The sequence below is a fragment of the Synchiropus splendidus genome, chromosome 2 (assembly GCF_027744825.2).
Source record: "Synchiropus splendidus isolate RoL2022-P1 chromosome 2, RoL_Sspl_1.0, whole genome shotgun sequence".
NCBI classification, from domain to species: domain Eukaryota; kingdom Metazoa; phylum Chordata; class Actinopteri; order Syngnathiformes; family Callionymidae; genus Synchiropus; species Synchiropus splendidus.
The window spans coordinates 31,783,781-31,808,308 of NC_071335.1; the positions used below are offsets into that span (position 1 = coordinate 31,783,781).

At 43.0% G+C, this 24,528-nt stretch overlaps 2 protein-coding genes across 3 annotated transcripts; both read left to right on the plus strand.

Annotated features, from left to right (window-relative positions):
• Positions 1-2,242: 2,242 nt before the first annotated feature.
• LOC128754077 (transcription factor AP-4-like) lies at positions 2,243-9,564 on the plus strand. Its single transcript, XM_053856407.1, has 7 exons — positions 2,243-2,560; positions 4,771-4,936; positions 5,049-5,147; positions 5,624-5,794; positions 6,437-6,583; positions 7,106-7,261; positions 7,330-9,564. Exons 1-7 carry the CDS (start codon positions 2,475-2,477, stop codon positions 7,483-7,485), a joined length of 981 nt encoding a protein of 326 aa, XP_053712382.1. The 5' UTR covers positions 2,243-2,474; the 3' UTR covers positions 7,486-9,564.
• A 1,279-nt stretch (positions 9,565-10,843) lies between these two features.
• On the plus strand, positions 10,844-22,830 carry LOC128754180 (sarcalumenin-like). Of its 2 annotated transcripts, none has more exons than XM_053856616.1 (8): positions 10,844-10,977; positions 15,750-17,939; positions 18,650-18,748; positions 19,305-19,400; positions 19,471-19,587; positions 20,580-20,813; positions 20,882-21,231; positions 21,799-22,830. In XM_053856616.1, exons 1-8 carry the CDS (start codon positions 10,893-10,895, stop codon positions 22,291-22,293), a joined length of 3,666 nt encoding a protein of 1,221 aa, XP_053712591.1. In that variant the 5' UTR covers positions 10,844-10,892; the 3' UTR covers positions 22,294-22,830. The 2 variants fall into 2 exon arrangements, with proteins under 2 accessions (XP_053712591.1, XP_053712592.1); XM_053856617.1 differs by having other exon boundaries at positions 15,750-16,280.
• The last annotated feature ends 1,698 nt before the right edge of the window (positions 22,831-24,528 follow it).

The window sequence follows — 24,528 nt, forward strand, 5'->3', positions numbered from 1 at the left end:
ATCAAGAAAATCTAAATAAAATTTAAAAAAAAATTAATGTCTCAAGAGTCATCTACAGTGTGAGCAAGACGAAACATCTCCGTAACATACTGAAGAGTGAAAGACCAACGTCCAGCCGTTGATTTTTAAAAATAACAAGTGCAGGTCTTCCATCGGAGGCGTTGCTACTCCTGAGTGAGATCTATAATGCTGCTTAAATTATCAACATCGCTCATAACTCTAAAATCTTGCCTCAAATGTTCATTTAGAAGTGTCTAGTAGTAGGATGAACGGAGTTGATTCCGCCACCTGCTGGCCGAGTTATGTCATCGCAACAAATTGTAAATATACCGGTGGTGGGACTTTAACGAGTTAAATACGATTAATTAATTACAAAAAAAACACGTTAAAATATTTAAGCATTTAATCGTTATAATTTAATTGAACAGTTTGCTGTCCAGACAACATGGAACCTTTGTCAGTGCAGCAGTTCCTGCTCCACTGATCCCACTGATGCACAAGACACGTGGCAGCTAGGATGATAACAACAACAACAACAAACCGAGAATCCGCTGAGAATACGTTACTTGGACTTATGGGGGGCAAGTTTCATTTTAAGACAAATATTTTCAAGACATGAAAAGACCTTTAGTTTTAAATAAGGTGATATAAAAACTGGAATATAGCCACCATCGTGATTTGTTGTGCTCTTTTTGTTGTGCTCAAGCTGATGCAAAATAAACAATATTTTGTTGTTTAAATGTATGTATGAGTCCATCATTTGATTCAGTAATATACCAAATTCATTCCAATTGAAAAATGTGGCTTCTTGTGGCAAAGGAGTTAACAGGGTGCAGTGAGAGGATGAAAGCTGAAATCACTCACTGTCTATATTCCATACTTTTGGATTATAATGGACGCAGCACTAAGACCTTTCATTCTACCTTCCTCTTTGGACTGAAGAGGAGATATAGTTTGGGGTCTGCTCCAATATAAGCATCCTTTCAGGCCTGCTACTGTCGGTGTCTTTATCCAGTTATATGCCGACACATGCACAGAAATGCAATGTGGACATTTACTTTCAAATATTGCTGTGTGTTTTTAAAAAGTAAAATAATCTAAAATAAATTGCAAGCCCAAGAATAAATGTGTGTTTTGGCCACAGTTTTGGTGGTGTGTAATTATTTTTGTTATCTATTTTGAATGTCAAATATGTTGACTTATTATTATTATTATTATTATTATCAAGACTCATTTGATTAACTCAAGGACTTCCTTCCCGAATGAGGGCATCGGTTAAACATAATTCCAAAGTTTAAAATCAAAGTTTACAGTGACATCTAGTGGTTCTTTTGCATCGAACCCACAACTCTCCTTCAGTGAGACCATGCTGACGGGTCATATTGAACTCTAAGGACATGTACATGAACTGGTGACCAGTTTCGGTGGTGACTGGTGACCAGCGGTGATGCGTTCACTGCGCTATTGGATATCGGGTGTTTCCCATTCAATTAACACAAGTGTGTCCGTGTGTGTGTGTGTGTGACATTCAGTCCGTTTGAATGTATTCATTCATTTAGGTCGATACGCTTCATCAGATTTAAAATATGGGTTCAATCACTATAAAATGCTTTCTTTGATCAAGTCAAATAATAATAATAATAATAATGTTCCTCCATCATCTGAAAAAAGCCCAACTTCTAAAACCTCTCTTTAAAAATAAAAAATAAAAATCCCAGAAAAAAACATTATTATTATTTTTTATTATTCATTATTATTATTATTCTATTTTCTATAGTATTTCTTTCCATGCTATATGGCAGAATGGTTTGAATGAAACTGTTTGCCGTATAACAGAATAAATATCCGTGTACAAATAACCGTAACTGGTCTGATTCAAGCAAACACATGAACATTTGTTGACTCTCCCTTAACTTCCTGGGTATCAGACGAATTTGACCTTGAGGTTCAAGTGAAGTGACGCCTCACCACTGAAAATGGCAGCACGTTGCCTTCTAATAACAGAATGTTATATATCAATATTATATCCACGTCTCATCTATATATTTTAATTAGCTTGAGAATGTTCTTGCGGATACCCTTCTTTATTTTCTGTGTGTCTTATTCCGTCGTGCTGTTGTTGCGAGAGCGCTGTAGTCGCACAATGACTCAGGGGGCTTTTTTTCGTTGTGAAGAAAAAACGTAGCTCTGATTCCAACCAGCTGTTTCCCGCCTCTCTCTCGCTCACACACCGACACACACACACACGTAGTAGGCGGAGGCAAGGAGCCACACACACACATTGGAGGGAACCCCATCAGCTGTAGACAGAAACACAGCTTCAACTTTTGTTCCTCGCAGCTATTTACATCTCCATCTTTGAAGGCGACATGTCGGATCGACAGTAGCGAGGCTTCGTGGAAAACACCGGTGTTTGTTTGGAAGAGGAGCGAGACAGCAGCGCGCACGGACTTTTCGAGGCTGGCTGCGAAAGCATGGAATATTTCATGATGACAGAGAAAATAGCGTCCTTGCAGCAGTTTAAGAAGACGGAGAAGGATGTGATCGGAGGCCTGTGCAGGTCAGTACCGAGCCGCGAGAGCGATTCCAATGGGCTTCTTGTTGAGCGTGGCGAGCGTGCCTCCGCTCGTGTGTGTGTTAGCATGTTAGCCGCTAGCCCGTGGTGCCCTGGCAGCAGCAGCAGCAACGGCGAGTCAGGACCCGCTTGTTGTTCACATGATCGCTGCAACGTCAACTCACATTTCCCCTAGTCTTCCTTGCTCGTTCGGTGGCCACACGTCCCGAACACGGCTGTGCTGCGTCTACGTTCGCTGGTAGCCGCGAAACATGTCAATAAAGGACGCGAAGTGGCGACACTCGCTTCCCGTTTGGAGACAACCACGTGGTGGTCGGGCTGCTCCACACGAATCGCCTTTTTTGTCGCCGTGTGGGCAGTTTAATGAACCTTCTTTGTTTCTCACCGAACAACGTGTTGACGCGTGACTCGTCCGTCAGCGCGTATTTGAATTGGACACCATACAAACAATGCATTTTGGAAAAGAGCCACGCGTGTGGCCGGTGCTAATGTAGCTTCATTCGGCTAAACAGCGTGTTCACTAGCGCCGACCGCACGGTTTGTGTTGTATCCGTCGTCTTAGTTGACGTTAAAGGCGTGAGAAGTGTCGAGAGTTTTCACGGTCGGCGTGTTTAGACGCATGTGCTGTGGAAGAGGGTTAGCATTTTAGCTGGAGGCTAGCGAGAGCAGGCATTGTTCTCCGTGCAGTCGAGGGGGGTGGAGGTGGGGAGGAGGAGTTCCCATTTCACGGCGGCTACCGTCCACGCTGCGCGACGCGCCCCACGGCGGTCACGCTGGAAGTAAACACCAGATTTCAGGGGACATCTGTCGACTGGCTCTCTTACCAAGGTCGATTTCTATAAAAGCACTAGATGCTGGCCAAAGATTACTACCTTCACCCCCCCGTAGCGCAATAATTTTGAGCTATTTTCCCCCCACACACATATTTTATGAGCATAATATGAGTCTCCAGCTTATTCTTTCTGACTTCACTTACTCATTTTAACTGGTCACCGACCTTCTGAGTGAACTTGTCAGCGTGTACAGGTTGATGAACACGCAATCGTCCGATCGTTGTACACACTTCTGTCCCATACTTCAAAACATTCAAATAAAGGACCATTTCACAAAGGAAACAAACCTTTCACACCACATTTTGTGCAATGAACATTACATTCTAAAGTTTCAAAACGCCATTTGACACTTTAAGTGTCACAACAATTTACATACATTTGTATTTATGTGGATCTATATTCTATTTACACTGCAGTCATGGTGGCATGTTTTGAAGGTTAACACTTTTAATAGCACAAAATGTGGTTTGAATTACTGTTTGTCCTGATGCTCAGCAGAAGGCGACTGATAAGTCGACTGTGTTGACTAGTGGTTGCAGCCCTGCTTTACTTTATGATATGGTGTGTGCATGTGTGTGAGAGAGAGAGGTAACAGAGTTCATTTGAACTTGAAAGACCTTCAAGATCCCAGGTTCAGGAATGCATTAAGGTCATGTTTTACTTTGTGTCACCCTGTAGGTTAAAGTGCTTTTCCTCACATAAGGTTACACAATTGCATCAGTTGTAAAAAGGCTGTATACTTCAAAGTAGAGTTTGGTGGATTGAAAAAGAATATAAATAAATAACATCTGTTATTTGAAATGCGGAACATGCATCGTCATTAAAATCTGTGGGAAATTAAGTCCCAGTTTTAGGTTAGCAAAGACCTAAACCTTCATGAAAATGGACAGGAAAGTTATGTCTCTATAAAGAGATGTATTGAAATGGCCTGTATTTTATTGTAGACTGAAGTCCCATATTCCATAATAAAATAATAAAGTAAATTGATGAGATGAACAGCTCAACTGTTTGAATATGACATCAGAAACTGCAACCTTTCTAAGTGCTATGTTTGATTTCAATGTGGCCCCTTGACGTAAACGCTTGATTTACATAGCAAATGTCATGAATAAACCAGGAAGTCGTGCCACAGTTAGGCCGTGTTGGACAGGACGGTACCATATTAAGCACTGAGTAATTCATGTATTTCCTTGTTAGCTCCTGGTTTCCATCCCTTCTTCACCTTAGGTTTTCGCCAGTTGTTTCTCAGTAGTGAAAGTGTCTTGGACTTTGTGCTTTTATCTCTAAGGTTATAAAAGTTATGATTCCTTTCAGACTTCATTACGTATTACTGACATTGTTTTTGTCATGTCTCCCTCCCAGCTTGGCCAACATACCTCTGAGTCCAGAGACGGCACAGGACCAGGAGCGACGGATCCGTCGGGAAATCGCCAACAGCAACGAACGCCGGCGCATGCAGAGCATCAACGCTGGCTTCCAGTCACTGAAAACACTGTTGCCTCACACAGATGGAGAGAAGCTCAGCAAGGTAAAGCAACACTCACTCCGACATTCATATAGGTTCCTTTCAGTTTTTTATCATTGGATATATGTGTTGTGTAACCAAAAACATTTTGTCATGCCTTTATTATTGTCGCCAGGCGGCCATCCTGCAGCAGACCGCCGACTACATCTTCGCCTTGGAACAGGAAAAGACAACACTCCTGGCACAGAACAACCAGCTGAAACGCTTCATTCAGGTAAGTCCTCATCTCCATCTTTAAGCTGCTGCACATCTGTTGCTCCCTATATATGAATCTCCGTTGCATGTAAAACACAGCTGTTCAGTTAGTAGTGTATTTGTTTGTCAGATGTAAAACAAAACAGAGGTATTGAGCGTATTTGGAATACAATTTGCATTTGTTTTTCTCACTGCTGGAGATGGAGAAAAACCTTTTCACCCTAATATGTATTTAAGTATAGAGTGTTTTTTATTTAAGTGTAGTTTCTGGAAAATAGTTTCCCAGTTGTTCAGAGTTCAAATTCAGCAGCTCCCACTGCGGACAGCATAAGCTTATTCCGTACAGAATATTTTTCTGCTGTGATAGTGAGCTGTTTCAGATCATTTCCCTCCCTGCTGCCGGCAGCTCGAATGCGCCCTGCGTCGGAGAATGTGGATGAACATGTTGCGCCGTAATCAGCCTTTACATCGCTCTGCTTCTCTGCGTGGCCGCAGGAGTTCAGCGGCTCATCACCTAAGAGGAAGCGGGCGGAAGAGAAAGACGAAGGGATCGGCTCTCCAGACGCTCTCGAGGAGGAGAAGGGGGAGGAGCTGAGGAGGGAAATGCTGGAACTGAGGCAGCAACTGGACAGAGAGCGCTCTGCTCGCATGCAGCTGGAAGAGCAGGTGAGACCAAGACAGATGGTGCGGTTTGCCATGTCGACGGCTGAATCAGACACCAAGAACTCTCTCTCCAGTTTGGAACGTATGAGAAGAGTTTGGCAGCAGTGGCAGGATGTTCTGGGAGTGTGCATAAGCTGGGTGCGAGAAGAGCCCAGAAAGTGGAAAATTCAGGAGCTCACACCTCGCCGTCCCTGTCGCTGCTGAAACTTCAGCATGTTGTGATGCATTAATAACCCTCTTAAAAGGGCGCAGTCATTATAAATAATCATAATTATGCTGATCAGCCCACCTGAGAGGGTGCTAACCCTCATTCAAGAGAATCCATGTGTCCTGCTTAACTGACTCATGATTCCTGGATCAACCTGAACAACAAGTCAAGTAGAGAAGCTGGTGGTTAAAAACAAACATGAAACTCAAACAGGAAGACAGCGGGCTGGTTGCCAGACTTGCTTTTGAAGAAGCCTCTTTTTGTTGTGTGTCATCAAGCTTTTTTCACTTTTTGTTGCACTTCATTGTGCACACAGTTTTCATAATGTGTCTCATCCAAGAGAATAACATTGGAGAGTCAGGCCTGGAAAAAATAAGGGCGTGGTAGTCATCATTTTCAGATCCAGGCCCGTGCGGTAACAACATGTCTGTGCTCAGGTGCGATCCATGGACACCCAGCTTCATCCAGAGCGCCTGAAGGTCATCACTCAACAGGTGGAAGAGGAGCAGGCGCTGATCCAGAGCCAGACGTTGTTACGGCTGCAGCAGATTCAAGCGGCAGACAGACAGACACACAGTCCGCAGGTAAAACATAGCATGGTCGATCACAAGAACTGCATTTCTTCCTGCCTCTTCTCTTTCGCTGGATAGTTGAGCTTCAAAATGATGGAAGCAGTTTCCCTCCAACTTGTGTGACCTGAATTGTTTTTGTCATCTACCTCAAACTTGTTTCTGGCGAACCGCTTGTGCGCTTGGAGCGTCCAAACAAAGGCGTGAAACCTGCCGCAAAGTTCAGGAGTTGTACAGGCCTCCTCTTGGTACGATAACTGCCAAGCATTCGATGCAGTACAAAGTCCAAGCGATGAGTTTCCTGCAAGGGAGCAAGTCTGTGGGTGGGGTTTCAGCTCTGAATGTGGTGCAAGCTTTTGAATGTTTATTACACGAAGAAAATGACTTGGTAACTGGCTGCACTAGTGAGTGTGCTACAGCTGGAGGCTGCTTAGAATGAGCCTGCTCTGTTCCATGCAGGTGGTTTGGTCAGCAGTCTGCTCCATATGTTTCGGGCGGTGTGTTTGGTGTTGACCAGCGTGTGTGTTGTGTATCTAGGTGCTGGCTCCGCCCGCCTCCACACACCACCCGACAGTGATTGTCCCTGCTCCAACACTAAGCCAGCACCACCATGTCAACGTGGTGACCGTGAGCCCCACCGTTCACACCACCTCCGTGTCGACGTCCAGGCAGAACCTGGACACCATAGTGCAGGTATTGTCTCTCACTCCGTTGTCCAGTCCACGCAGAGTTGATGGTGAACGTTGTGTCCTTCGTGCTAGGCCATCCATCACATCGAACGCACTCAGAAGAGGAGAGCGAGCGCCGAGGAGGAGCAGAGGCGCGCGGTCATTGTTAGCCCCAGTCACGTCGCCATGGACACCGTGGGCTCAGACACAGACACGGACACAGAGGGCGAGGACTGCTCGATGAACTGATGGTCCACGGAACCAACATACAAACGTTTGTGTAAGATTGGCCTCCAGGAGCCCGACTACTCTGAAACAACAACCATTCGCTTTTTTAAAACTCCAGAACCCAGTAGTGAAGCTCTCGTTCAGTCTCCAGCTGAAGATCGATGGCCCGCTAGGATGCGTAGGTGCTACTTAAAGACTCAAGCGTCTCTGTGTTCAAAAGAAATCTTGACGGTCACGTTCCCAGTTCTTGTTCCCAGCGTCATCATCGGTCAGTATTGCTCTGCTGCCACTTCACAAGCGACAATATACTGAATGTAACAACACACGAATCACGCCGCTGCTGGTGTTTCCATCCAAACCTTAGGTTGGCGACCTCCATCTGAAGGCATTTGCTAGCGAGACCCTTATGGCCAAAAATCAAATTCAATTGAAAAATTTGGGGAGAAAATAAGTTCATGTCTGATTTACTTGAAATAAGTGTCTAATGTGTTTTGATTTAGCCCTGAATGATAAGCTGTTGATCAATCGATGTTATTGTCTTTGCTAAGTGTGTGAGGTTTTTCTTTTTTTTTTCCCCTCCAAGTCATTTTCTTTTGGTATCAGGCGTCCGTCTCGGGTTACTGAAATTTAGAAATGGCTGAATTTATACACAAATGAGTTTGCTCCAGATGAAAACTGCGATAATCCAGCTGTGTATCAGCACCTATTATTGGAAGCGTTGGAACCCCTCGCAGCAGTTATCCTCCTTCTTGGACTTGAATTTATGATTCATCTGTTCCAATGAATGAATGAATGAAATATCCTTCTTTAAATAATGAAACGGTACATATCAACATGAACTCCACCCAGATTTTTCTCACTCTGGGTGCAACTTGATGGGAGATATTTGAAGCGGTTATGAATTTTCATAAAGGAACTGGTAGTTCTGTTGTTAACGTCCAGGTAATACGAAGCGCGTGCAGTTCTCCAGGCACGGAGGGTGCGCCCTCACTCTTCATTACCAAAGTCAGAAGCAAGTAGTTTTTAAATCCCAACACGAGTTATTCCTGATGAACGTCCGCCAGTCCACATGATTCGACCAGCACGCCACTCTTCTGGACCTTCTTGCCAGTGCATTTGTTTTTCTTTTTCATGTGACGGTTGGTGAATTTGCACTTGGTTATTATGCAATTCAATATTCAGCACTTACACATACGACATAAGATGATGAAATCTATGCATCATTGATAGCTGTGTGTTTCTAGAAATACACTGTGGAACAGTCCACTCAAACTAACAGTAAAGGTGGTGCTCTGCTGATGACGCCAAGATTCTCGCAGTTCAGGAAGAGTAAATACTGGAGGATATCTGGCTCCTATTTGACTGTGCTGCAGCTGCACACATGGGTGCATTGTGGTGTATTTTAAATGCAGGAATTGGAGAAAAGAAATACTGCATTCAAAGCAACTGGCTCGGTCCACCGCATGTTGTATTGCTTACAATGTTTCTGGAACTTGACTGGAACCCCTGCTTCAAGCTCTATTAGATGCTCTTGACACGATGCTGTAAACATTCCTTTTTATTTGTGTCTGCTTTTGATCTCGTATGTTCCGTTGCCAACCGAATGCATGTTACTAATCGACGTTCTCTTCGTGTAAGACAGCCATTTACAGACAGTTTCTTTCAGCGTGGAATTGAATCTCTCTTGTGAAACACTTCACTACCTTAAGTTTCATCCGCCAGTTTTTTTAGGGGGGGCTGTGAGAGTGGCTGTTATTTGTTGTTGTGAATTTTTGGTGACACGCCGCTGCAGCCAACAGGCGAAACGTTGGAGTCTAATATTTCAGTACTTCTTGTTGCAGCACTGTTTTTTTTTTGTTTTTTTTTTTTGGTGAGTTCAATATGAAGCACTTGCTGTTCTGTACTGCCTGGTTCAGTGTTGAGGTTCTCTTTTTTATTACCAAGCTCTTTTCTGTGATACAAAAAAATGTCTTTCCTTTCTTTATTTTCATCTATCTCTTAACATTTTTGGTGACAAGCATCTGTTTTTTTAATTTCTTTGTTTTTGTCAGTCCATGATGAGAAGCTGTTATATTTTGTTTATAAAAATACTTGGGTGACTAGGCCTTTGGAAATATAAAAAAATAAAATTTGTACCTTTTTTATTGCACTCTGTTGTGTATTGCTTCATTACAACCTGAACAAAGCCGCAAAGTAGAATTGTGTAATTTTGTTATATTTTCGAGATCTGTGCTCAGCTGATCCACCCTGCCTGCACTCTCCTCTTAACAACCCTCTCAAGCAGTTTTGGCAGTTGAACCACAAGCATTAATTTTCTAGAAAGAGAGGCTTCAGTATAAGAATAAAACTAAGCACTTATTGCAACATTCTCCAACAGACTCTCTGAATGCAGAATAAAGCACAGAAACATCTTCAATTAAAGGTTCTGTTTATGGAAACTTTGAAACCTTGTCCCCCCTTATTTCTTTTCAAGTGAAAGTCAAGGCTAAATACTTTAAACAGTAATATCACTTCTCTGAAAATGTTTTCATTAGTCCATATTTCAAGTTTCTTGTCTGACGTTTAGAAACTTCATTTTTTTTAAATGAACATTTGTTTTGCCAATTAAAAAAAAATGACAATGGTGCTTTTTAGCTGATCCATCTGGTGTTTCTGTGCCATTAGAAATTCAAACTATTAAATCTTTAGCCACAATTTGTTTTTATTTTTAATCAGAAGTTGGAATAGTGTGTTACACATTAGATGGGGCACATGTCTACTGTGTATAATGAGTAATTACGTGGCTAATACACAGGAATAATATGTTTATTTATGGTGATGTTTATTATTTTCAACATGAATTCTTATAGAAGGATGAAGTCTGAAACTTTTTATTTAAGTGAGTTTTGATCCTTGATCCTACATTGATTTATTTTGTTGGTTTTGTCTACAACCGTTTTGTCTTGATAGCAATAAAATATAAATGTGGAGATGTGAAGCCCAGTGAGGTTAGTGTGGCTGTATCTTCAGAATCATTGCTACTCGCTGGATACTGCAGACACCAAAACAAGCTGGAGAAAATATGTTTATGATCATTTTTCATGAATAAATGTGAAATAAAATCTGAAATAATGTTTAAAATTAAAATTACTAAACCTCTGGCATAATTCATCACAATCTGAATAAAAAGGAAAATGTCTACATATGAATGTCATAAACATGTTTGAGCTGTAGCCTGTGAAGTATTTTACTGTCCACTGTAACTGTACTTCATTTTTGCCCACAGATAGATTCCAGATTTAGACTCATCATAAGGGAACCATGTTCCGAGTGGCCCGGGCAGCTGCTGCGACACACAATGGCTGCTGACATGGGAGCAGTTGCTTCGCCCCACCTCCTGTGCTGTGACCTCCGACCTTCAGCATGAGGGGTATATATATCGCGTGGAGATGAAGCGAAGGCCCCTGGCAGCAAAGATGAAGGTTCTGCTCAGCGTGTGCTTCCTGCTGTCTTTGGTGGCCTCATTCTCAGCAGGTATGCGCAACCGCTTTGTTTTCATTTGAGTGACAGGGATTTGCTGTTTCAACTGGGATTGTATCTACTAACACCCATGTGGAACTCTCTTTTAAATATCCTGTACATGCTGAAATGATGGTACCGACAGATATACAGTCATTCTCAGCACGATGCAGCAACTGTGAACTTTGCTTGCAACCTATCATCACTGGCCCAACTTTTTGTTTTTTGACCTTCTCATCCTAAGTATTCCACAACTTATATTCATGTTTACTATTCAAATACTGCTGCCAGTGTGTTCTTCAGGTTCCTTTCATCTGATTTTGACCTTTTGTGTCCTTGATGATTTTGTCCTCTAACTCTAGTCATGCGTCAGACAAAACTGTCATCAGATACTGCAGTCACCACGACTGTTCACCTCACAAATATCTCATTGGAGACACACAAGCTGCGCCAAATCATTCTCGCTCGCACATGAAAATGCGGTAAAAAGCATGAACTGGCGATAAGAGTGCAGCCATGTGTGATGTCTTAATAAAGCTGGATAGTTCCACAGCGTCTGATCAGCCTGTGAAGCTGCTAATCTGACATTCCAGGCTGCAGGGTCGACATCCAGGGGATGTCCTGGCTAAAAGAGGCATCAGGAGGGACACGTGTGATCACACTTCATCCGACTTACATAACCAGTAGCATTTGGAAAAACTCAAATGTGTAGTTCATGGAGTTTGAACTTAACTGTGTGTGACCGTGATAGGAAAACTGTTACTCAAGTGGTTCTATCATTGCCCTCCATAACTGAGGTGATCGATGTGTATTTTAGGAAGAAAAAGAAAAAGCTTTTTCCAACAGTTACCATACCATATTTATCTATAAAGCACTTAAAAAGCAATGGAAGATTGTCACTGAGTGCTGTACAACTGTAAAATCAGGATAAAACAGACATTAAAAACTAATAAATACATAAAATTAAAACAGGCAGATACACTAAAAATTACTAAAAAGATCAGCTGTGCGGTTGTATGGAAGCCAAAGAGTAAGTGTGTAAGTGTAGGTGTTTTATGACATTTGTTTATGACATAGAGAGTTTATGACATGCAGAGAGAGATTGACCTCTTATGCCACACCTGAATAGATATTTCTGGGTCACAATTTAAACTGCTTTTTTGCATGTATATCAGCAGCTTATTATCCTGTAGTTGATCATTATACTTATATTATACTTATTGGTTTCTTGTTGTGCCTGTCTGCATTTTAACAACAACATAGTTACTGATTATTAACAGAAAATAAGCAAGTATTTAGTTCATTAATAGTTAATAAATATCCAATCGCAAGTGTAATATCGACTCACTGAACAACAACCTAAACAAGCTGCCATCGAAAAATAAATATTGAATTTAAATTTAAATTTAAATTCATTTTAATGCACGATAATGCACCGAACTCACTCAACGCAGCAGCAGATTTGCTTGGCCCAGCTTTTTTGAATTCCATGGACAGAGAACCATAATATTGGTGTCGTATGTTAGATGTACTCTTTAATATATAACCACGGCAACGTTCCCTTCATCACATCAGTGACAGTTGAAGAGAAAAGGAGGAGACTGAAATGATAAATTAGTAATAGATGTTGAATATTGCTGCACAAACAAGTGCAAGTTCACGTTTCTTCATTGAATTGTGTGAGAATATCTCACACATTATGTGGATTGTACGCATTGTAATACTAGCTGAGGCACCTTTTCCTCAGAAGGAATGAGCGACCTTTCAGTTACTTCACTGTGGGTGTGTCATTTCATCGATAACACTCTTGTCTTTTGCACAACTTTATATACCAACCGTACTCCATCCTCCACAATGACAAGGAGGCAGGAGTTATGCAATATGACCTGGTGAATTCCACCTTGCTTGACCCCGTGCAGTCATATTCAAATCTGTTACACATCTCCCCTGGACGCACCACGCGTTGCTTCAACTGCACTGACACATGCAAGGAAGCATCTGGGTTATTGCTATTGCGCTGTCATGACATGCTATGCAGGTGGAACGGCGACCCGGGGCAGTTGTTTTTATGGCTCTTCAGTGAGGACATGAGTCACAAACTGCCTCATGACAATCGCACGGAAGACAGGAGTGCCGCGCTTCATGAAAATAGGAGTGGAATTATCCCCTGTTCTTTTCACCCCCTGACTCATTGTGAGGCTATTTCTGTTGGTGAGGGGTAACATCCTGCAACCAGGCACCTGTCTCACTCCGTCCCCTCCACGGCAGTGAAGCCTGTCACACCCAGACAAACCAGCTCCCACCAAAGATATCACCAAATTGCAGTGTCCTACTTCTGCTCTAGACAGTGAAGTCAATGCTGGTCCATATTAAGGTCCTTTTTTATTTTTAATGCTGCTGTTTTAGTCAGGTTTGTCTCATTAGAATGTTTAGTGCTTTCTGTTTCAAAGATGTTGCAGTAAAAGTGGGATTCGGGTGTGTCGCAAAGTACAGTATAAAGTCTGCTTCAATTTATTCAACACCAAAATGACCTTGAATAATTATATAAAATATTATATAGAAATATTATATATACATGTATATATATATATATATATATATATATATATATATATATATATATATATATATATATATATATATATATATATATATATATATATATATATATATATATATATATATATATAGGTCAGGCACATATATTCATTTATGACGAGTTAGAGGTTATGAGCAGATTTGCATCAAATGCTCAGGGAACATGTGAAACAGAGGATTAAATTATGGGAGTGGTCCAGATCACTGTCTGGTTGCTGGAAGTATTTAGTAGTAAAAGTATAACAATGAGAGATAGGACCATTTTAGACATTTGTGCCGCATTGGCTTTTGGACGCTAGACTTTTTTTTTTTTATGAAGGACACTTTGTCATCGGTACATTGGGTTGGGGATGGACTGAAGTTGCTTGGTGGAGGTTTGCGCTCTCTGAGTGTTTTTACAGTTGAAACTGCGTCAAGTTGAAGTCACACAGTGTGAGTGTGTAATGATGCATCTATTATTGCTGTTCACAATTCGTTCCATTCGGAATCCGCATGTCCTTTGTCTCCAGTGGCAGACAGAGTTTTTGTCTACACAACGTTCCGGACTGTAAAAGTTAAGCCAGGTCTCTGGCCGACTTCCAGGCTTGACATCCAGGCATCCTCTGGTGGACCTGCTGAGTTTCCTCTTACCAATGTCCTGATCATGTGTTCCTCTTAATGGCTCACAAGGTGCACTTGTGCCTGGGCAGGACACTGTGGGCGGGTTGGACTCCATAGAGCCTGGAGCCATGCGCTCTCTCTGCCTTTTGCAGCACTTGACTAGTCAAAATTGTCGCAGATAACAGGCTCTATGTTGACAAGCTGCTCAGAGGTGATAAGTGAACGGAGGCTGCAGATACTGGAGGTGACAATCGACGTAGAGACCCGTAAATTGTTTAATCGTTTATTAGCGGAAATCTAATAAAGGCTAATGCAGGGGTGGTTGAGCTTGAACCAGCGTCTTCTCTGTGAAAGATGGTGTCACCCACCCATCCGGACTGAGCATGCCTGCTCCAGTGTTCTGCTGGAGGAGATCCAAAGGCCATTTGAATGTGTGCGACTCACAACAGCTGCTACTTTCTCCTCATCCCTCACCCCGACTCCATCTTGTAACACGAACCGTTGAAGCACATGCAGCCTCCACACCGCACACCTTCACGGTTATAATTAAATAGAGGTCACGACCTTGTGCTCTTTGTGGACTGTAGCTGTGCAAGGAATCCTTGATCCATGAAAGCATGTGAAGTGTTCTGTAATAGATATGGTAATTGTTGTAGTGACATTGTAATTACGCCTAGTTCCAAGCCGTAGACCTGTTGATGAAGTGAAGCGCTAGTGCTAGCACAGTTAGTGAGTTTGCATGGTGTCCTTCAAGCAACTTCGATATGACGGGACGGTCAGTGCATTCCTGGCTCAGCTGTCTGCTGTCCAGCAACAACTGTTGGTGAGTCTCAAACCAACTGTATGAGAGATACTGAGCAGCAGGTGATGGACACGACCTGAACTTTACCTTTGCATCTGCCCCATCGCATTGCACGTGGTCATGCCTAGTTATTGTGAATGCACTATTGTTCTTCGTCTCTGCCATTTTTTTTTCTTCCGCCGCGTTTTTCCTCACGCTATATCTCCCAGAGCTTTCGTCTTAGAGACGCGGTTCGAAAGCCAAAACGTGGGGCCCGACCCGGAATCCCCTGCTATTACTTCTCCCAGACCAAGGTGCCAGCATTCCCAAGATATTCCAGGTTTAGTGGGAATTTTTTTCCCATTGAAAATGAATGGGACCAGGCCAAAAAGCGAGTTTGCAAAAAGCACAGTCTGTCTGTCGCCCTAAAAAAAGGGCTGCAACCGCATTGAGGAGGAGAGGCTGCTGCGCGAAAATCTCTGCAAAGTTACTTATTTTCAACTCGCCATCCCAACCAAACTGTAGACATGAAAACCTCAGGATTCTCGGTTTTTCGCTATCTGCTACAGTTTCCGAGAGGGGGGAAGGGGAAAGGTCACTGGGCTGCTCAGACACAGTCCAGGCCATATCTCGGCCATCTTTGAGCTAGAGACACCGTTCAATGCTTCAGCTGTAGCTGCAGGCCTCCACTGACAGCATGTGCATGGCGGTGGGGCATGGTGCATTCACAAGCTGTTTATTCATAAACAGCAGCGTTTAGTATATTCTAACATGTTCTGTTTAAACTCATTGTGGTTCTCTATCACAGAGCTGCTGTCGGACTCAACCTCCCCGGACGATGAGCTATTAGTGCAGCTCCAGCTCCAGCAGCCAGAGGAGGACTTGTTCTCTTGTGGCTGTGACTCAGCAGAGGAGCACACCAGCCAGAGCTCCTCTAATGACACCCCAGCACCGGAGAGAGCCTTGTGCCAGCCCTGCAACCCCCCTCCAGCTCTACAGCCGGAGGAAGACACACCTGAGGAGGAGGCCGTGACGAGTGATGCGGAGGAGCCAGAGGTTGTTCATGAGGAGGGTGGAGAAGATGCTGACGACGGGCCTGCAAGCACAGTTGGTGAGGCAGAAGATGAGGATGAGCTGGAGTCTGCAGAAGAGCAGGAGGATGCTGCACCCAAAACGGAAGAAGAACCGGAAGAGCTGCCTGACACTGATGCAGCTGAATCCGAAGATGAAGTCGACTCAATCCTAGAGGAAGGTGAATTGGAGGAAATCGACGCTGTGGAGTCAACAATTGAACCCGAAGACAAAGCTGCTTCAGAACCAGAGGAGGACGAGTCTGAAGGTGAGTCGGAACCTATAATGAATCTTCGAGTGAATCCAGAAATTGTAGAAGAAAGACCAGAGTTTGAAGAAGATCTAAGTTTAGAACCAGAGGTGGAAAACGACATAGAAGAAGCTGAAGAAGAAGAGGCCACAGTGGATGAAAGGAAAGCAGAGGAAGCCACAGTGGAAGAAGCTGAAGAAGAAGAGGCCACAGTGGATGAAAGGAAAGCAGAGGAAGCCACAGTGGAAGAAGAAGAAGAAGCCACCTTAGATGAAGCTGAAATACAACAAGCTACTGTGGAAGAAACAGAAGAGGAAGCCACCTCAGATGAAGCTAAAATAGAAGAACCCACTGTGGAAGAAACAGTAGGAGAAGCCGCCTTAGATGGAGCTAAAATAGAAGAAGCCACTGTGGAAGAAACAGAAGAGGAAGCCACCTTAGATGAAGATAAAATAGAAGAAGCCACTGTGGAAGAAACAGTAGAAGAAGGCACCTTAGGTGGAGCAAACATAGAAGAAGCCACTGTGGAAGAAACAGAAGAAGAAGCCACCTTAGATGGAGCTAAAATAAAAGAAGCCACTGTGGAAGAAACAGAAGAAGAAGCCACCTTAGATGAAGATAAAATAGAAGAAGCCACTGTGGAAGAAACAGTAGAAGAAGCCACCTTAGATGAAGCTAAAATAGAAGAAGCCACTGTGCAGGAAACAGTAGAAGAAGCCACCTTAGATGAAGCTAAAATAGAAGAAGCCACTGTGGAAGAAACAGAAGAAGAAGCCGCCTCAGATGGAGCTAAAATAGAAGAAGCCACTGTGGAAGAAACAGTTGAAGAAGCCACCTTAGATGAAGTTAAAATAGAAGAAGCCACTGTGGAAGAAACAGTAGAAGAAGCCACCTTAGATGAAGTTAAAATAGAAGAAGCCACTGTAGAAGAAACAGTAGAAGAAGCAAAAATAGAAGAACCCACTGTGGAAGAAACAGTTGAAGAAGCCACCTTAGATGAAGTTAAAATAGAAGAAGCCACTGTGGAAGAAACAGTAGAAGAAGCCGCCTCAGATGGAGCTAAAATAGAAGAAGCCACTGTGGAAGAAACAGTTGAAGAAGCCACCTTAGATGAAGTTAAAATAGAAGAAGCCACTGTGGAAGAAACAGTAGAAGAAGCCACCTTAGATGAAGTTAAAATAGAAGAAGCCACTGTGGAAGAAACAGTAGAAGAAGCCACCTTAGATGAAGTTAAAATAGAAGAAGCCACTGTGGAAGAAACAGTAGAAGAAGCCGCCTCAGATGGAGCTAAAATAGAAGAAGCCACTGTGGAAGAAACAGTTGAAGAAGCCACCTTAGATGAAGCAAAAATAGAAGAACCCACTGTGGAAGAAACAGTTGAAGAAGCCACCTTAGATGAAGTTAAAATAGAAGAAGCCACTGTGGAAGAAACAGTAGAAGAAGCCACCTTAGATGAAGTTAAAATAGAAGAAGCCACTGTGGAAGAAACAGTTGAAGAAGCCACCTTAGATGAAGTTAAAATAGAAGAAGCCACTGTGGAAGAAACAGTAGAAGAAGCCACCTTAGATGAAGTTAAAATAGAAGAAGCCACTGTGGAAGAAACAGAAGAAGAAGCCACAGTAGATGAAGTGGAAGAAGCTCAAGTGGAGGACGTAACTTCTCAATCTAAAATCAAAGGTAACCACAGACTGTGGGTGATGGAGTATCATCTTTCCGGCAGGTTGGACAAATATGAAACTGTGTGTAGCTAAAGAGGAATTAGCAACAAGGCCTAGCACTGAAATAAACAGACCAGAATAGCTGAGCAGGGAACCACGCAGCTTGCTGGACAAGGCTGTGATATAACAGTGAGGAGCAGATGCTCCAGTCACTCGCAGCCCAGCCTTTAAGATCTCATTACTCCTGATACAGGAGGCTAGGAGAAGATATTAAAGATGCAAAGATGTCCACAAAGCATCAGCGTTTAAAAAGACAACACCAGACAAATAAATAAACACCCATAATATCTAAACCTAAATCATGGCGAAATAAATAAATGGATGAAATATACATAGCTAGTAAATGGATAATAGATAGATAATAATACATTTTATAAATATATTTAGACCGATACGCAAAAGTACGCACAAGTATATTTTTCTCCATGGCCACCTTGTAATGGTCAACTTTATCCCATCATCGCCATCATTCTACTCCAGGTCTCAGGCAGGTGAATGAGCTTCCACAACATTAATAGTCACCTACGCGTTTAAATAGAGCTACACCACTTGAGATGGAGCTCAACACAGCCACTTGTGAATTGGCTTAATACTAAATGTAACTGTCATTGATGAACTGTGAAAAAAACAAAGCGATAATAATTAAATGTTCATGGCATCTGATGTCAGGAGGCGAGGATGAAGCATCGGGCCCCGCAGTGAGGGACCGCTCCCACATCGACGAGACGCTGAGACTGGCCTCTGCTGAACCCTCCGCTGAGTACACAGGTAAGATACAGGGTTGGAGTGTAGAGTGTGGTTGTTTGAGGATTGAAAAGAGATGAGTTATAGATAGAATTGCAATGTTTCACATGCTTTGTTTTAATTCCTAACCTGTCAGACTCAAAAAGTCAGAATTATTTTTGGGTTGAAACAGTGTGGCAAAAGGGCGCCAGATCTCAAATGGGCTTCCTGTGGATCCCTGAGGGGAGGTACTTTGATGGATGATAGTGAAATCTCCTGAAAAACAATGAGAGGCTGATCCTCTGCTAGAACTCACCCAGCAAATCAAACAGCGTTCTACCCCGGCAGATGGGCCTCTGTCTGAAAAAGCCATCCACATATCCATCCGAATGTTTACCAGACTGGTGCTAAAGACCTTCCAACAGATGTGTTGAGGCTGTTTTTGGATGTGAATATTACAGCTACGTGTACGTGCGAATTTCTGTGGCGTGATGTGTGTGAAGATGGATCCCGAGACACAGCCCCAGACCCTCTTCATGTCCAATACATTAGTTAAATGGCAATACTGAAATGCTGCATGATTTTCCCTCCTACTTTTAAGCTGCCATAAAGAAACTGCTGAGCATCTACCACACCGCCATCAAGCCAGTGGAGCAAGCCTTCAAGTACAATGAGCTGAGGCAGCATGAAGTCACAGGTACGTGATGATGACACCCCGTTCCTTACTGTCTACTACTTTTGCTTGACCGTTCTCCCACACTTGTCAGATGGAGAGATCACCTCCAAGCCCATGGTTCTGTTCCTGGGACCCTGGAGTGTGGGCAAGTCCTCCATGATCAACTACCTGCTGGGTCTCCACAGCACCTCACAGGAGCTCTACACAGGTTTGTCATCTGAGAGCCGTCAACAGTCCATGTTGGGAGGCTCTTGTGTGACGTGAAACTGAGTGACACATCGAGGCAGAAGGCCTCCAACAGTGTGGAGAAGAAACTGAACCCCATTCTATGATAGTACAACTTGAATGTTGACCAGGGGATCAGGATAATGTCAGCACTGACACCAAACAGAACAGGCCTGGTTCATCTCTTACTATCTCTCCTAGCTTCCCTGATATAGATACACACCTCACAACTTTGAGTAGTTTGATGTAGATGATACTGTGCCGCTTTCCCTCTTCCTTGCAATGTGACCTGATAAATAGGGAAGGTCTGTACATTACATTGAACTAATGCAGGCCTTCTTAACCTTTTTGATCTCGGGGCCTACCTTTCCCTGAACAATTGGGCCCATTCAAGTAATAGCACTGAGTCATTACTTTTGATTTCATTTATGATCAACAACCATATTTCATCTACTTGCACGTAAACAAACCAAACCTTGTGAAATGACATGAAACCGTGTGATCATCACAAAGATATTTGTCATACAAAAGTCCAAACAGCAGCAGAACCAGGTGTAAGTCATGTTCATCAAATGTACTGAAGAAAAAAAAGTAAACTATTTATTTAAACTCTTAAACTTATTTAAACTTTTCACAACTGCTCCAACATGCACAGTTTTTACTGTTAGAGGGGGCGACATCACTTTCTTTGTCATTTTTTTCTTTTCAAGAATTTTCAGCTGTCAAGTCACTTCAGTGACACACTACTGCCACCATATGTGGCTAATGTATGAAAACTGAGCGTCTTGTGGCCCTCACGGCCCAAACTGAAAAGCTTTTAGCGGCCCTCTAGGAGGCGCTCACGGCCCAATCATGGGCACCGGCCCGATGGTTAAGAATCCATGACCTAATGCATTCATGGCATCATACACATCAACACAAATATCTCAAGATCACTTTATTTTTACTACTGTTAATGCATGGATCCTCCGCCAGGAGCTGAACCCACGACCTCTGAGTACACGGTTGTCATGCACGGAGAGAAGACTCGCACTATTGAGGGCATAGTGATGGCAGCTGACAGCTCTCGATCCTTCTCCCCTCTGGAAAAGTTCGGCCAAGGTTTCCTGGAACGCCTGGTTGGTATTGAAATGCCTCACAAGCTGCTGGAGAGGGTGACGTTTGTGGACACGCCGGGAATCATCGAGAACCGCAAGCAGCAGGAGAGAGGTGAGACACAGAGTCTGATTCTGTCTGTTAACACGTGCGTCTTTGTCATGCTGTGATCCCCCCCAAAGGCTACCCCTACAACGAGGTGTGCCAGTGGTTCATCGACCGCGCCGACTTAATCTTCTTGGTCTTTGACCCCACCAAGCTGGACGTTGGTGGAGAGCTGGAGATGCTCTTCAAGCAGATGAAGGGTCGCGAGTCGCAGATCCGCCTCATCCTCAACAAAGCAGACAGCCTCTCCACCCAAGACCTCATGAGGGTCTATGGAGCTTTATTCTGGAGCATGGCTCCCCTGGTCAATGTGACTGAGCCACCCAGGGTATACGTGAGCTCCTTCTGGCCTCAGGACTATGCTGTGGACACAAGCCGCGAGCTCTTCATGAAGGAGGAGATCTCTCTGCTCGAGGACCTGAACCAGGTGAGACCTGTTGCCTGTGGAATCATGAGCCCATGAGCGTCAAACTCACTCACACAAGGGGCCAGTACTCTGAAGGGTTGAATTTAGTTTGTGAGGTAACCACAGGTGGTGAGCCGGACTGTCCTTCTCTGACTCATAACACAAGACACTTCGGGTTTCCCACCTTCCACTGAACTTCCATTCATTTTGTCCCTTTTTCCTTGAATAGAAAGCAGCTTGTCAAAGGACAAAACCTGTCACACATGCATTGGCGGTGGTGCTACTTTTTGGACATTTTTAACCGCACAAACAGAGTTTAAAACTGGTCATAGTTTAAATGTTTTAAAGTTTTAAATGGCCCTGGTTTAATGCCAACTCACCACAATGAAGACATCAGTGACCCATGAGGCGTCCCGAATAGTCGGTCTCCTCCGATATTTTCATCCGATATTTTTGACCGACTCCCACCTGTAAACGGATATGCTGCTGTTGGCTCATCACAAAGTTGGGGATACTCTCTCTGCGGTGACTCTGCACTTGGAAATCGATGTTATGATCTCCTCTCTTTGTTTTGTTGACCATCTACAGGTGATTGAGAACCAGATTGAAAACAAGATTGCCTTCATCCGCCAGCACGGCATCCGAGTGCGTATTCACGCGCTGCTGGTGGACCGCTACCTGCAGACCTACTACGACAGGCTGGGCTGGTTCAGTGACCCCCACGAGGTTTTCCAAGACATCGTAACAGACCCAGACAAGTACTACATCTTCAAGTCCATCCTGGCCAAGACCAACGTCAGTAAGTTCGATCTGCCCGACAAGGAGGCCTACCAGGACTTCTTCGGAGTCAATCCGGTGTCCAGCTTCAAGCAGCTCTCCCAGCACTGCAGCTGGAGTGGCGGGTGTCTGCTGGACAAGTTAGAGAAGGCCATTTCTCAGCAGCTTCCAGCTCTGCTCAGCAGTGTCAGCAAGGACACGTCTGCGCCAACGAAATCTTCCGTCGCCCCGGCACCTCCGGCGGCTGGAGCCTGTGAGGGTCCCCAGTGTGAGGAGAAGCCCAAAAACCGCTGGAGGAGGCAATGAGAGCGGTGACGGTGGAGGATGAGACAGATGGCAGCAGCCGGGGGGGGGCCTTTTAAAAACACCCCACTTCTCTAAGTCTCTGGGTTTGTGGAGCAAAACAATGAGAGTGAGAAAGCTAGCAACAGGCTTGATCACATTTCAGATCCATTTGCGTCAGCATTAAGTAGCAGATGAATGGAATCAAGATCTTTCTTAAAGTTGCAGTTATTTACGTTTGACCTGATCAACCTTTTCACTGACAGCTGTGTGCCGTGATTTCTGCAACAGAACTTCCTGAAATATAGATTTCTAGACAGAAAAAAAAATGAAATGTGAACTAAAGTACAGAACGAAGGCAGTGTTGTTTTCTTTTCTTGTTTTGAAGTTTGTATATTATTTATTGGAATATGGATGCTAGCGTGAGCGACGTGGAACACTGTTGTTTGCAAGGACTGAATATTGAGTCGCATCTGCAGAGTTTTGCTGTCGGCCCACTCTGAAAAAGCACTGTAAGATGAACATGTTGCCAAAGCGAGTTGCATCTACTGGTGAGGATGAACCAGCTTTTTTTCTGAATAAATAATAATAATTTTTCATCACAAAATGACTCTTTTTCATCATTATTATTATCATAGCAATATTTCTAACTGAGACATTTTGAAAGTGCCATGGTTGGCTGTGATTCAAGACACACTTATTGGCTAAATTCCCCATTTCTTACGTGTTTAGGAACATAACCTGCTTTCATTTTATTGACAACAAAATTGTCGGGTTCTTCATACGTTTTTCAAGACTACTTTTAACTGTAACAATTAAGATTTACTTCAGTAATATAAAAAATAAATAAAATTGAGGAGAGGTGCTGTTTCTCTTAATGACCACCAGGAGGCGCGTGTTATATTGAGGTATTTTTCAACTTGTGTCTGCAGCAGGGAACTTAAAGGCAATAATGACGAAGAAAAATGACGAAGTTTTTATTTTCTCTATAGGCTTGCGTGAGTTACTTCCGGGCACTCTGGTTTCCTCCCACAAAACACATTGACATAGGTGTGTGCGCGCGTGTGCGTTAAGATGGCATGTGGCTGCATGTGTGTGTTTGGGGATGGCGAGTTTACAAGAGAGGTGTGTTTACTGAGTCGATAACGCTCAACTGAAGTCTGTGTTAACACATTACCTCAAACCTCTGTAAACACTCACACAAACACACACACACGGGCGCGCGCACACAAACACTGAACTCAAGTTTAAACACCGTTCCCTTGTCATCGGAGAATGATACACACATACTCAAACTCACAGTTATATTGTGTTTTCCTGCTGCGGACACAAGTCAACAAAAAGTCAGTAAACTCAATAATTGTACGAGTTTGTTAGCGTCGGTCTCAAGCGAATTTCAGGATGAACGTGAAGACAGAAGACCAGGAAGTTACATTTGCGAATCAAATATCAGTTTTACACATTGACAACGACAAATGCCAAGTATGTGTCACGACATTTGAATGAAGTACTTTTCAGTTCAAACACGCTGGTCGCCTTTTAATAGCTATCAAGCTGGCAAAGACAAATAAATACCGGAAGTAAATTACGTTTCGCAAATTAAAAGCAGATAGTATCATTATACTACTCAACATTTACTATCTGTCTCATTTTAACTATAGATGCTGTTGCGGGTTATTCCGAGGTAGCCAAAATATGAAAATGCTATTTTTTATAAGCTAACCCGATATTGGTGACTGCCAAAAAAAGTTGTTTTTTTTCTTCATTTTTTAAAATTAGCATGTTTGTAATATATATATAATAGCTAATTATTCATATTGTTATATTCATTCCAATGCGTTTTTCGTTCCAATGTTTTTTTTATAATGTGCTAAAGTATCTCTATTTAATCTGCTGATCCAGATTCAATACTAGATATGAAGAGCCCCAAAACTGGATTTAGAATGTGTACCATTATAATTCATTCTTCCAAAAACAAAACAATTTTGAGCTGGTGCATTGTCTTTATTACCTCTGCTGGGGAGGCTTTGTTTGAGTTCTGTCTGCTTGTAAAATTGCTCAAAAAGGTTACCAGTAAATTTCAATAAAATTTTATAGAAAATATGACAGTTGGATAAGCAAAATATTATTAGATTTTGGTTGTGATTCCTTTTTTCCAAACTCCCTGAGGTGACTGCAACTGTAATTGACCATTACATTAGTTGACTGGAACATTAATTGACTAGCTGTGACGTCATTGTTCTCTGCATTTTGAGCAGT

What these genes read in the sequence shown, in the direction of transcription:
- LOC128754077 (XM_053856407.1), top strand. Translation starts at nt 2,475, where the DNA reads ATGGAATATTTCATGATGACAGAGAAAATAGCGTCCTTGCAGCAGTTT. An exon ending in GTGATCGGAGGCCTGTGCAG is followed by an intron (nt 2,561 to 4,770) that starts GTCAGTACCGAG and finishes TCTCCCTCCCAG; the next exon opens with CTTGGCCAACATACCTCTGA. An exon ending in GCATGCAGCTGGAAGAGCAG is followed by an intron (nt 5,795 to 6,436) that starts GTGAGACCAAGA and finishes GTCTGTGCTCAG; the next exon opens with GTGCGATCCATGGACACCCA.
- LOC128754180 (XM_053856616.1), top strand. Translation starts at nt 10,893, where the DNA reads ATGAAGCGAAGGCCCCTGGCAGCAAAGATGAAGGTTCTGCTCAGCGTG. An exon ending in GGTGGCCTCATTCTCAGCAG is followed by an intron (nt 10,978 to 15,749) that starts GTATGCGCAACC and finishes TCTCTATCACAG; the next exon opens with AGCTGCTGTCGGACTCAACC. An exon ending in ACCCTCCGCTGAGTACACAG is followed by an intron (nt 18,749 to 19,304) that starts GTAAGATACAGG and finishes CCTACTTTTAAG; the next exon opens with CTGCCATAAAGAAACTGCTG.